Source organism: Vombatus ursinus, unplaced genomic scaffold, assembly GCF_900497805.2.
Source record: "Vombatus ursinus unplaced genomic scaffold, bare-nosed wombat genome assembly UNPS02009805.1, whole genome shotgun sequence".
Classification (NCBI taxonomy): Eukaryota; Metazoa; Chordata; class Mammalia; order Diprotodontia; family Vombatidae; genus Vombatus; species Vombatus ursinus.
This window is the reverse complement of record NW_020949583.1, coordinates 803-12,313: the sequence shown is the minus strand read 5'-3', so window position 1 is coordinate 12,313 and position 11,511 is coordinate 803. Positions and strand designations below refer to the sequence as shown.

At 46.5% G+C, this 11,511-nt stretch overlaps 1 protein-coding gene across 1 annotated transcript; it reads right to left on the bottom strand.

The window, feature by feature from the left end:
* Window positions 1-3,051: 3,051 nt before the first annotated feature.
* LOC114036260 (trafficking protein particle complex subunit 3) lies at window positions 3,052-7,982 on the bottom strand. The gene is made up of 4 exons (XM_027852704.1): window positions 7,856-7,982; window positions 7,486-7,585; window positions 6,429-6,611; window positions 3,052-4,635 (listed from the first exon to the last, which is right to left on the bottom strand). Coding segments are annotated over exons 1-4 (405 nt in total). The 5' UTR covers window positions 7,858-7,982; the 3' UTR covers window positions 3,052-4,515.
* Window positions 7,983-11,511: the final 3,529 nt, after the last annotated feature.

The following is an 11,511-nucleotide window of genomic DNA, read 5'->3' as shown; positions in this document are numbered from 1 at the left end:
CTGCCAATAATCAGGGTCCCTCCCCTTTGATTTCTCACTGTCTTACACCCCTGGTTTTTCACACTTCATTTTTTCACCCTCCCTGAAACCAGTCTAGCCTCAGGCTCAATGACCAGAGGCCTCCTGAGGCCCTTCTAGGCAGGCAGCTTCCCTTGGAGGAAGAGGATAACCACAGCAGGGTCACAGAAACTCCAGATCCTCCTGCTGCAAGGGGCCACAAAGCATAGCTATAACCTATACCCCACAGGACCGCAAAAGGGTCCCCTCTGTTACATCTTGAAGGGTGTTCCCCCAGCCTCTGATTGGACACCTCTACCAATGTGGAACTAACTTGTAAGATGACTATTCGCCTTTCGGACATTCTTGCTCGCTAAGCTCCCGGGCCTCACTGTCCCTGCTGTCTCTCAGAACCGGCCTGGAGATGGAGTTGCTCTGGTCAGAGGGCTGAGCTGGGCTATTCTGGAGGTGGGTTTAGGGCACCATAAGGCAGATTGCAATGTGTGTGGATGGATGGTCTCCAAACATCGAGGGAGGCTTCAAGAAGGTAAGGCTTCTCTGCGGGAGGCAGCCTCTCCTGGGGGTGGGGGTGGGGAATACATTTAGAGCTGGGAGGGGCTTTAGAGATCACTGAGGCCAACCTTCTTTCACAGAGAAGGAAACTCCCGCACCCAGATTAGTTAAGGGACTTGCCGAGGGTCACACAGCCAAGTGAACGAGGTGGGGTTTAAGGCCAGCTCTTCCTGGCCTCTTCCAAGTCCAGGACTGTATTTGTTTCACTACTTTAGGCGACCTCAGGCACCAGGACTCTGCTTCTGGGCTGCCCAGAGCTACCAGCTTAGCTCCAGCCAAACCGAGGAGGGTGTCAGCCCTAGCCTGGGCCTGACTTGGCTTGGCTTGGTGAATTTTTCTCACCCACCTCATTTCTAAGGCTAGGCCAGTGCAGCCAAGTATGCAGAGATCCTGGCTATTAGCCTGCCCTGCTTTCGGTCTCTCAATGGCAGCCAGTGAGCAAGGATACCTGGTGGATGAAGGCTCTAGCAGGCTGGCCAGGTGGGGCTGGGGCAGGGGGTGGTCAGCTTATTGCTATTCTATCTCCTCCCACCCCTAATCAAAGGGCCAGTAGTTCTAGTTTCCTGCAGATCTCCCTGGCACCTCAGGACCTGAGGAATTCTACCAGCCTCCCTCTATTTGGAGGATGGGGAGAGGGGGATCTGTTTGTACCTGTGATTTATTGGTGTCAGATACTTCTGGTGTGGAAACTCCCTCTATCCACACATATTAGAAACTGTTCTGCATCAAGTCCTAGAGTTCTTGGAGGTACGGAAAGGCCAAGTGCCCAGGGTCTTTCTGCTAGTGTGCGTCAGATGGGGGACTTGAATGGGCATTTACCTGACTCTGAGAACAACTCTCTATCCACTGAGACATACTGCCTCTACTCACATTGCCCACAAATGATCCAAGGGAAATTAGGTCAGGTCTCAAAGAAATTAGTGGGGAGGCATTGGAAGAGTAGAGAAAACTTCTAAAGAGTAAAGAAACTGCCCCAACCCCAACCAGGGCCCCAGCTGTGGCAGGACATGTTGGCAGAGTTCTGAAGCTCTGTGCCATGTAGGGAGGGGGTTAGAGGCTGTAAAACAGGGGCCCTGGGGAGGCTGATCCACTTCCCTCCTACTCCCCATATGGGGGCCCCTGCTGCGGCCCCTGCCTGTATTACTCTGTGGGCGCCAGGAAGCCAACTTCCATGGGTTTTTACTCTTTGCCTGTGAGTGGATTGGTTAGGGGACGCTAGCCCTAGGTGCAGAAGGCCCAGTTACCAGTGATTGGGGGGGAAACCTTATAAATGAAGCTTTGTTTCCATGGCTCCACGAGCCATAAAGCTGCCTGGCTGAGGGGGAAAGGAAATATCCCCAGATCTGACATTGTATAAACAGCCCACTTGGAAAGTGGGTGGTGTTGGGGGAGCAGAAGGGAGAGGTCGCTGTTATGTGAATGCGTGTGAAGAGGGGAGGGGGGAGAGGCAAGGCTGATGTCTCCTACGGCTTACTTCCAGAAACCACAAGACTTGGAATCAGGGAACCTGGATTCAGAATCTAGATCTGTTTAACCTGTGGGACCATGGGCCAATCCCTTTCCTCTCTGGCCTCAGTTTCCTCATCTATGAAACGAGGAAGTTGATCTCCAAGTCCCTTCCAGGTCCAAAGTCCAATGTCTCTATGATTACTAAATCATCAAAGTTGTCACCCCTTACCTGTCCTACTCCCCAGCATCCCCTCCCCCTAATAGCTGTCTATGGTTCCTTGAACAATTGACTTCCGCCTGCAGGCATGGACATCTCTAGCCTCAGAGACAGAAAGGAAATTTAGATTTCTGCTATATAATTACAGGAAGAGGTCTTCAGAGGCCTGCTCTCTGGCACTGTCCATTTCCATGTCTTTGGAGAAGAAAACTGGGACAGAGGTTATTAAAACAACAACAAACCCAACACTTTTGTTACTTTGAGATGTCTGGCCACAGGGGCTTTCAGAGGCCCCCAGGCCTTCCCGCACTGAGCAGACAGGTGGACCCATGTTCCTTTCCCTGAACATTCGCTGTGGACTGATAGAACCCAGAATATTTGGAAATACTCAGTATGAGTGGGTGCCAACCTGCTGTCGCCCTCCTGTGGCACAGGAAGCCAGAGCTACCTGCTCCAAGGGGATAAGAGGAGCCTTTCGGAGAACTGGTCACCCTGCTCACTCTCCCCTCCAGGAGGGTCTCGATGGTTCCAGGGGAATAGCTAACAGCAGCTTCAGTGTGAGCAAGATGAGCCAGCTTCCTCCACCCAGCCCAGCCCGCTTTTGCTGCCTACTCCACCCAGCCTGCTTCTCTTTCCAGGGGGTGGACAAGCTGGGCAATGTGGCTCTCAAGCTAAACAGCAACAGGAGGCATTCTCAGCTGAAGCGATGCCACTCTGCTGCCTTTGAGTCAGAAGAGACTTGAGCCTCAGAGAAGTTGGGTCCTACTTGCCTCTCACCCCAAATGTGGGATTGAATTTTGATTCACGGCCTTGAGTTTCATGTCACAAGCTCTTTATTGCCACCACAACTGACCAACAGTGGACATTTTACACATTCTTGCCCCCACCTTTCCCCACAGAACTTACTTGGTGCTTTGTAAGGCACAGGAGGAAGGAGGAGGGGATAAGCAATATTAACCTCCCCAAATTCACCACTGGCAGCCCTCCAGGGCTTTTCTGTCTTCTATGGCTGACCATTCCCAGAATCAAATGAAAATAGCATCTCAAACCCACCAATATGGCAGGGGTGGGGGGAGGGAGAGGTGTAGAGCCTGTAGCCTTCAACCCCAGTATTTTCACTGGCTTTCCTATCAGCATTTAGGAAAGCTGGCTTGGAGTTGAGACTAGGATTTGAACAGCAGTTACTAGTTGTTTGTCTGTGGGCAAGTCATTTTTTTCTCTGAACCCATTTCCTCATCTATAAAACATGAATAATATGTACACAATCGACCTTACAGGATTATGGTGCTTCAGAAATATGAATTATCACTTCAAAAGCCCCAAGAGCTTGGGTTCCCCTGGGGATTTTTCAGACACCAGAGGCCCCCTCAAGCCTGGCACACACATTACTGAATATTCTATGGTTAGCTGCCAGGGTCCCCAGAACTCTCTGCTCTCTTGAGGAAAGCTCTTACTTGACCACCAAAGGCAAGGTCAGGCTCTGGAGACCAGTACTGGCCCTTGCCTGCTAAGTGTGTCAGACTGGCCCCTTCACCCCAGCAACAGAATCCACAGGCCAGTTGGGTGGAGCTAAGCAGAGTACACTAGGAAATGGATGTGTCTGGGATTTCACTTACGAATGTGTCTTTATTGAAGAGTGTGTATATGTGTAGATATAAAAAGATGGACCCTCTGTGAAAAGAGGGCTTATTGCGGAACAGAAGACAAATTCCTGGGTGTGTTCCCAGAAGTCATCGCTTCCTGCACTGCTGGCTCTGTCTCTCCTGGCCAGCATTACCGCTCGTCACCAAGGATTGAGAGCCTCCTCCCTTTCCAGGTGCCCGCCCACCCAGCTTGCTGATGACTCTCACGAGGGCACAGAAGTTATAGGAATGGACAGATGCGCCAGGCTTTTCTCCCAATCAGGTCAAAGAAGGTTTTGCTTTGGAAAATTCAATCAGGAATGTAAAGTTAGCTTGAGCTCCTTCTGATCCAAGAAGCGAAGAAGTTTCCATCCTACCAGTTAGGGGAAGAGGAGAGAGGACTTTCTCCCTGGAGCATGAGACAATACCCACTGTGCAGAGTGAAATCAGTAGCACGCACTTGTGGGATAAGTGGAATATATCACACAAGTCTGTTTTTTATTAGCATGGAAAATGGAAACAAGATTAGAAGAATATATAACATCTTAAAGAGTCACTGAGTTCTCTAAGGTGGGGGCACTTTGACTTTACAACCCCAGGGAAGGGTTGAGAATTAGCAAGTGCCCTAGCTGGTCATCTCCACTGCCCTTGGAATGGTTATTCTTCTCCCGCTGGGAGGTTGTCCTCAATCCGCTTGATGAACCGCATCCTGATTTCTGTCACCCCATCTCCCTTCAGTGTGTCCTGAACAAACTTCACATCCACGGCCATCTGGACCTGTGCAGAGAGGAAAAACGGGGCTGTGGGCAGAGCCAGCTGCCTGCTTACTGCTTCACATAGCGGGGGCCTATCTTGCCAGTCCACCTGTACTTACCAATGGCCCTCGTCATAATTGGACCATTTTTAAAATCTTAAGTTTTGGTGGTATTTCTTCTTTTTAATCAGTAAATTCTGGATATGCACTCTCTTCAGTCCTACCCTTCCCAGGGAGATTCCCCTTGTAACCAAAAAAATCTACAGCAGCTACCCCAGCCACCCAAGCGATCAGAGCCTCGATGAGCCCTTCACCTCTCCGAGGGAAGGAGGGAGGTGGGTCTCCTGTGGCGGGGAGATCAAGACTGGCTATCACAGACACAGAGCTTTCCCATCTCATTCAATGCTCTTCTCACTTACACTAACACAGTCATCTCATCAAGCTGTTTTCCTTCATCCTGCTTAGTGTCCTTCCCATCAGTCCATATAAGTCTCCCCACGTTTCTTTAAACACCTCCTATTAATCCTAACTTACGGTGCAATAATATTCCACTACATTCAGATGCTACAATTTGTTCAGTCATCTCCCACTTCATGGGTACTCACTTTCTGTATAGTTGTCTGCAACCATAAAAGGGACTGCTCAGGAATATTTTGATTTCTATGGGCCCCATCTGACTTTCCTCTCCTTAAGGCACATGCCCAGCACTGGGGACCTCAGGATCAAGGGGATGCAGAGGTGGATGACTTTGCTTGCATGATTCCAAACTGCTTCCACAACACTTAGATCAATTTGCAGTTCCACTAATTGCACATTAGTGCGCCTGTCTTCCTGTGATCACTCTGACACCGACTATTTCCATCTTACAGCATCTTTGCCCATTTGCTGGGTGTGAGGTGAAACTTCAGAATTTTAATTTGTATTTCGGATTATGAGTGATTTATATAGTTGTTGAAGGTCTGCAATTCTATTTTTGAGAACTGTCTGTTTTTATCCTTTGACCTCTTATCTACTACTTGGAAGCCAGGCCACTTTTCTCAGACTAACCCTTCCTTAGCTATCTTCTCTCTCCCTTAAAGACTCAAGACTGCTCCTAATCTCCCCCAAACAGTTTATGGAGTGTACTTTGTAATTCTTAAAGGGTTTTAGAAAATGTCGCCAATTATTCAATGACAGTGATGACCCTCTTTAGCTCTAGCGGCCTCAGTGAAGGGTCACCACTAACAGCTCTAGGTAGTTACTTGCATCCAGTTGGGGCCTGAGCACAGCTTTTTAGTCAAAGGCAGCCGGTGGTGCAGACAACAGAGAGCTGGGCCTGCAGTCAGGAAGGCCTGAGTTCAAATCCAGCCTCAGTCACTTACTAGCTATGTAATCCTGGATAAGTCACTTCACCTCTGTCTGCCTCAGTTATCTCCACCATAAAGTGGGGTTAAATAATAGAACCTACCTCGAAGGGTTGTTGTGAGGATCAGATAAGATAATATTTATAAAAAGCACATAGTAGGCACAGTATAAATGCTTATTCCCTTCCCTCTTTATTCCCCTCCCTGTTCCCTTCTTGCCCCAAATCATTTATTTATAGATAGACAGACCATACAATGTCCCCCAGGGAAGAAAGGGCCCCCCTCCCCTCATATGCATAATGAGAAATACCTCATCAAGTCAACCAGTGCTACGGCAGGGACCCTGGCAAGGCTTAGGGGAGGCTGTCTGACCTCAAGTGCAGTCAAGGAAGGAGGCCCAATACTATGCAGAAAAGTCCCGGGCAGGTCAGCCTACTACAGCCCCACTCCTGGAAAGAAAGAGTTGTACTCACCATCTCCAGGGCTCCCCTTAACACCCCACACAAGAGATTGGAATAAATGAGGGATGAGTGGTTATCAGGAAGCTCCACGAAATCGACCAGGGGGTTGTTTTCCAAGATCAAGGAAAATTCGTCACCAGCGGGGCTCCAGTTGGTGATGCTTGGGGTGATGCCCAGGTACATTTTAAAAGCTACCTATTAGAGGTACACAGAGCAGCAGGGGTAAAGATGGGGCAGGGAGTAATCCTCCTTTCTCTTCCTTCCCATAGTACTTTCCTAGTAAGGTGACTACACTGGAAATACCCGGGAATGAGAGGCAGGGGAATGATGTTTGGGGCCGAGGGTTTGCCCTCCAGAAATAATTAACGGAAGGGCATTTTTGTCCATCCAAGTCTACGTCCTCTAAGGTAAAACACTGCAGGCTGAAGCTCCCAGGAGAAAGCACCGCTCACTGTTGGCTAGCATTGTAAGCATCTGAACCAGATGCACAAAGAACATTCAGAGAAAACAGTCATAGCTACCTAAGGCCCAAGGGGTAGCTTCTCCACCTCTGCCTCCTCTCCTGACAAAGTGGACCTTAGGTCATGCTGTGCATTTCTTCCTAGGGCACATCATTTTCTCTGTATAGGAGGTCACCTCCTCACCTCCTTATCAGTTAAATGGATAGACAACGTTGGTTCTACGCTGCAAGAAGGAAGGCTCTCTCACAACCATTTGAGCCTGACAGTTAGAAGTATATGATAAGGAGAAATGGTCTCCATGCTGGAACAGAAAGAACCTCTTTCCATGACTGCCCTCAAAAGAATTGCCAACAGAACATTTCACATTTTTGCCACATTGAGGAGAAGCTGATTTTGATTTAAGTGGATTTTAGAATTCACAGGGGTGTCTCCTATGCCCAACCCCCTCCCTCACAACTCAGCCACGTCTTAGCCAGCTCCTAGAGGTTCTGGAAGTAAGACACAAAGTGTTCTGCAACTATAACAGCTATTAATTAGCTCCCCAGTACAGCCAGAGTCCCTTCTGAAAGAATGAAGGAGGGGATGCCTGGGGGCCCTTGGGAGATGACCTTGGCAATAACATCAGCTGTTTCCCGAAAGTCATGGCACCTGCCAACGTTTGACCGAGCCAGGAAATCTTCAATCAATCGGACACCAATATTGTAGCCCCTGGAAAGGTGATCAGACAACAACAAATCACAGGGTAACCTCAAGAATATGAGGTTGTCACAGCTTGGGGGTGAAAGCAAAGGATTCCAAAGCTCCACAATAAATCTAGGGAAAGTGTGACCAAACAGCTGGTACTGAATGAGAACAGCTTCAAAGGAAGCCTCTGCCAAGTTGCAGAAGGACAATGAGGCCCCAGAACACAGGGCCCCCTGCCCCATACCCCAGCTTCCCAAAGAACAAGAGTTCTTGCCTCAGGCATGACTCACTCACATTCTGTCCAGTTGCTTGTTCACATCTTCGTCGTTTTCATAGTCCTTGCAAAGCTGGGTGACCAGAGCTCCGTAGGTCAGCGTAAAAAGCTCAGAACTCTAAACGAGATTCAAAATGCAGTCAGTACCAAACACAGAAAAAAGAAAGGATTGTGTAAATGGGGTAAAAGATACTGGTGCTACTTTCAGGCTTCAGAAGAAAGTCACCTGTCTGCTGGGAGAAAAAGTCAACTCCAGCAAAGTTGCAGTGAGCCTGGACACCCAGTACCCAGCCCAGGACTAAACCAATAGAATTTGGGCTAGGCTCATTTAGGGAAAGGGTGGAGGAAGGCGCTTTGCCCGCGAGCTCCTGTCTAGCAGTCAAGTGCCAACAACTTATGCTAACTACTGGCCAAGGCTGGATTCCACATAGCAGAGGCTGCCATCCCCTGGTACAGAGCCCACAGCTCAGACCTAGACTACGAGACCCTAGCTCAGGAGACGAACCATGGCTCCCCCTGGTGTACTTGGACTGTGAATCCAAGTCATCATTAGAAGATAGCTGAATGTTCCAACATTTATCAGTTATCCTCTGCTCATTAGCATGTAATTTGAATGGTTTCTTCAGAGTCCCCAGGGAACGCCTGTCCAAAATAACTAGACTGTAGCCTCTGCAGTATCTTTACAACAGCTCCAGCCCTTGGACAGAAAAGGCACTGCTAGTCAGGAGGGAAGAAAACCAGGCCAGGGCTACCTGCACCCTCTATGACAACAGATTACAGCCTTCACCCTGAAAAAATATTATCAGGAAAAACAAGGTTCCCTCTCTACATATAGCTCCAATGTTTCCTAGGTGGAAATGACTTTGTCATGCACTGGGTTTGCTAGGTGTTGTGATGCTGTAGGCTGTGCAGTTAGGAAACAGGATGGGGAAGCAATGGAGGGGAGGGCTGCAACATCTGAAAACATTTTTGATCCAGCTCAAAATGTTGCCCTGAATGCCTTTCAACAACAGCTGTCAGACAATCACAGCAACTCTTTTCTCAGATAGATGAAGAAACCTATCACCTACCATGAGACGCAGAGATGCCGAAGGTAAAGGGAATGGCAAATACCAATACTACAGAATGAAAGCAGCAGGCAGGTGGAAAGAAGGGAAAAAAGACAATATCAGCGTTAAATAAGAAAGACAGACACATATGGGCAAGACCACAATCTGTACAACTAGGTCACAAAGAAACCCGATATGCTCCCATCTAAATAGGATGAGTAGGTGAGTGAAATAAATTAAGACATTTAGAGAATTGCCATACTGAGGTTAAGGCCCTTTGGAATTGAGACACTGAGGACAAAGCTGAAGGTCTCAGGCTAAATGAGCACTTCAGTTGCTTTGTCTCATCTCCCAATAATAAAGTTACACTTTAGAATAAGAGATAAACTGTGGGTTGACTGCATTTAATACTTTATATACATCCACGATATGGTGCTGTGCTTGAACTAAGAGCAAAGAAGATCTGGGTTTGACACTAGCTGTGTTACCATAGATAAGGAACATTTTCTTTGAACCATAATTTCCTCCTCTATAAAATAGGTTTAATCATATTGGTAGAATCTCACAGGGCTGTTGGGTGGATCAACAGAGTGTATATAAAACACTTTTCAATCTTTAAATTGCTAACTAAATGCCAACTATTACTTTGAAGGATCACTGATTTCACAGGCGTGGGAACCCCCTTCACTGATACATGCCCTCCATACCTTCTCATGTTATGTTATTCAGATCCACGTCTGCTCAACCTCCAAAGGTTTATCTAGGGGGCTTTCCTTTGAGACTGTTAGTATCTTGGTGGAAGTAACATACCGCAGCAGCTATCCCTCGTCTCTCATTTTCAATACATGTCAGCCTCACTCCTTTCCCATCATAATGGTGATGCTTTCTTTTTTCCAGAAAGCTTTCTACTGTTACACCAGTTGATTCTCATAATACTCCTATGAGACAAGTAGGTATCCCCACTCTACAGGTGACCTCCATGAAAGTCCTCCAATATGATGCTTCAGCAAAATACACAACAAAATGAAAGAGGCTGGTCTAACCATGCATACTGGGAAAACAAAAATGGATTAATAATATTTCTCAGATTATGACATGCAGCTGGCTGTCTATAAAATTAGTCTAAATATGTATATCTTGGACAGGCGCTGAACTCATAACTGAACAGGAAGAGATATTGTAGATCTCATTTGGGAAATTGCAAACTACTTGCTCATTCTTGCAAAAGCCTGTGTTTTAAACACCAATATTCTCCCAGTGATGTTATATGGTTGTGAATCAAGGAATACCATGGTCTTGGCAGAATCAAAATTACAAATAACTAAAAGGCAATGGAAAGATACATGATGGGTATAAGTAGGCTGCAAAAATGTTACCACTGGTGAGTTGTATGTAAGAAGTGCCATGAAAGGCATTGCTGAGGACCCATATGGGAATTAAAAAGAAAGTAAGCAGGTCACGGAGCAAGAAGGAAGTACAGAGAGACAGTCCATGGGGTACACTGGTGCTTCCAAGATATTAAAAGAACAAGAGGAAAGCATTCAGCCCATTGAGTAGATCTTCTAGGTATAATTTATGAGAAAATACACACAATAATTGTACGGGATGAGAAGGCATGAAAGAATTAGGATCTGCATTAGTGGAGGAAACATCTATAATAATGAAATCACAAGTCCAAAGTATCAAAGTTTAGAAATGATAGAGCTTTTTAGTAGTAAAGTCAGGATTATAATCTAGATCCCAGAATTCCTGGGTCCAGTGATCTATTTCACTAGGCTGTCTCCTACAACTTTATTGTTACTAATCACAGTCTTTTTATAGTATAAAAATAACAATAATAATACACCCAAAACATTAAAACCAGCTGTGAAAGCCTGAGATAGTCATGCTAAGAATCACAAAGTTCCTTTAACTCAATTGAAAAGTTCTAACCAGGGCATCTCCAGGAGACAATTTACCAAACATGGCAAGTAAGGACAGGTATTAAGGAAGGATTTTTTTTTTTTTTTAAGTAAAGTCAAAGACCTGACATTTGCAAGCCTTGAGCATGAATGGATGGAGTACATCCAACAATTACCAGTCCAGAGATTTGGCCTTACTGCATTAAGTCATGAAAGCTTTCTATCCATTATTAACAATCTGAAGTCGGGATATTTGCCCTTAATATCAGAAGCCCCAGTTCATAGTGATGCCAAGTAATCTGCAAATCATAACCATTTATACTTTTCACATGAGGTCAACAAGCATTTTATTCGTGCTGCTGCCCCCAATTCCCTGCCAAGAACAACAGGTACCAAGCAATAACAAAATCTTGTCCAATATCACAGAGTCAAATTCTCCCAAATCGAAGATGGAGGCCCCTAACTTTTGACTCTTTATTCCCCACCCTCATTTCTAGGTCTCCACTTAAGAACCCAACTTTTCACACTGTAAAATGTAAATATTCTACTTTCTGAGGGCTTTTAGGCAGCACAAATTAGGCTCCCAGAAGGAGCATCGAAAATCTGCTATTTGTCAGTTAACTTCTCCCAACTAAAACTGGGTTTCTACCCCTAAACTTAAAGAGTTTGATATGAATGATTAATTGCCCTCTGGAGCCAGCATTGGAACCATCATTCTAATGTAAG

What these genes read in the sequence shown, in the direction of transcription:
- LOC114036260 (XM_027852704.1), bottom strand. An exon ending in CAGCTGATGTTATTGCCAAG is followed by an intron (nt 6,612 to 7,485) that starts GTCATCTCCCAA and finishes TACCTCTAATAG; the next exon opens with GTAGCTTTTAAAATGTACCT. An exon ending in TAAGGGGAGCCCTGGAGATG is followed by an intron (nt 4,636 to 6,428) that starts GTGAGTACAACT and finishes CTCTCTGCACAG; the next exon opens with GTCCAGATGGCCGTGGATGT.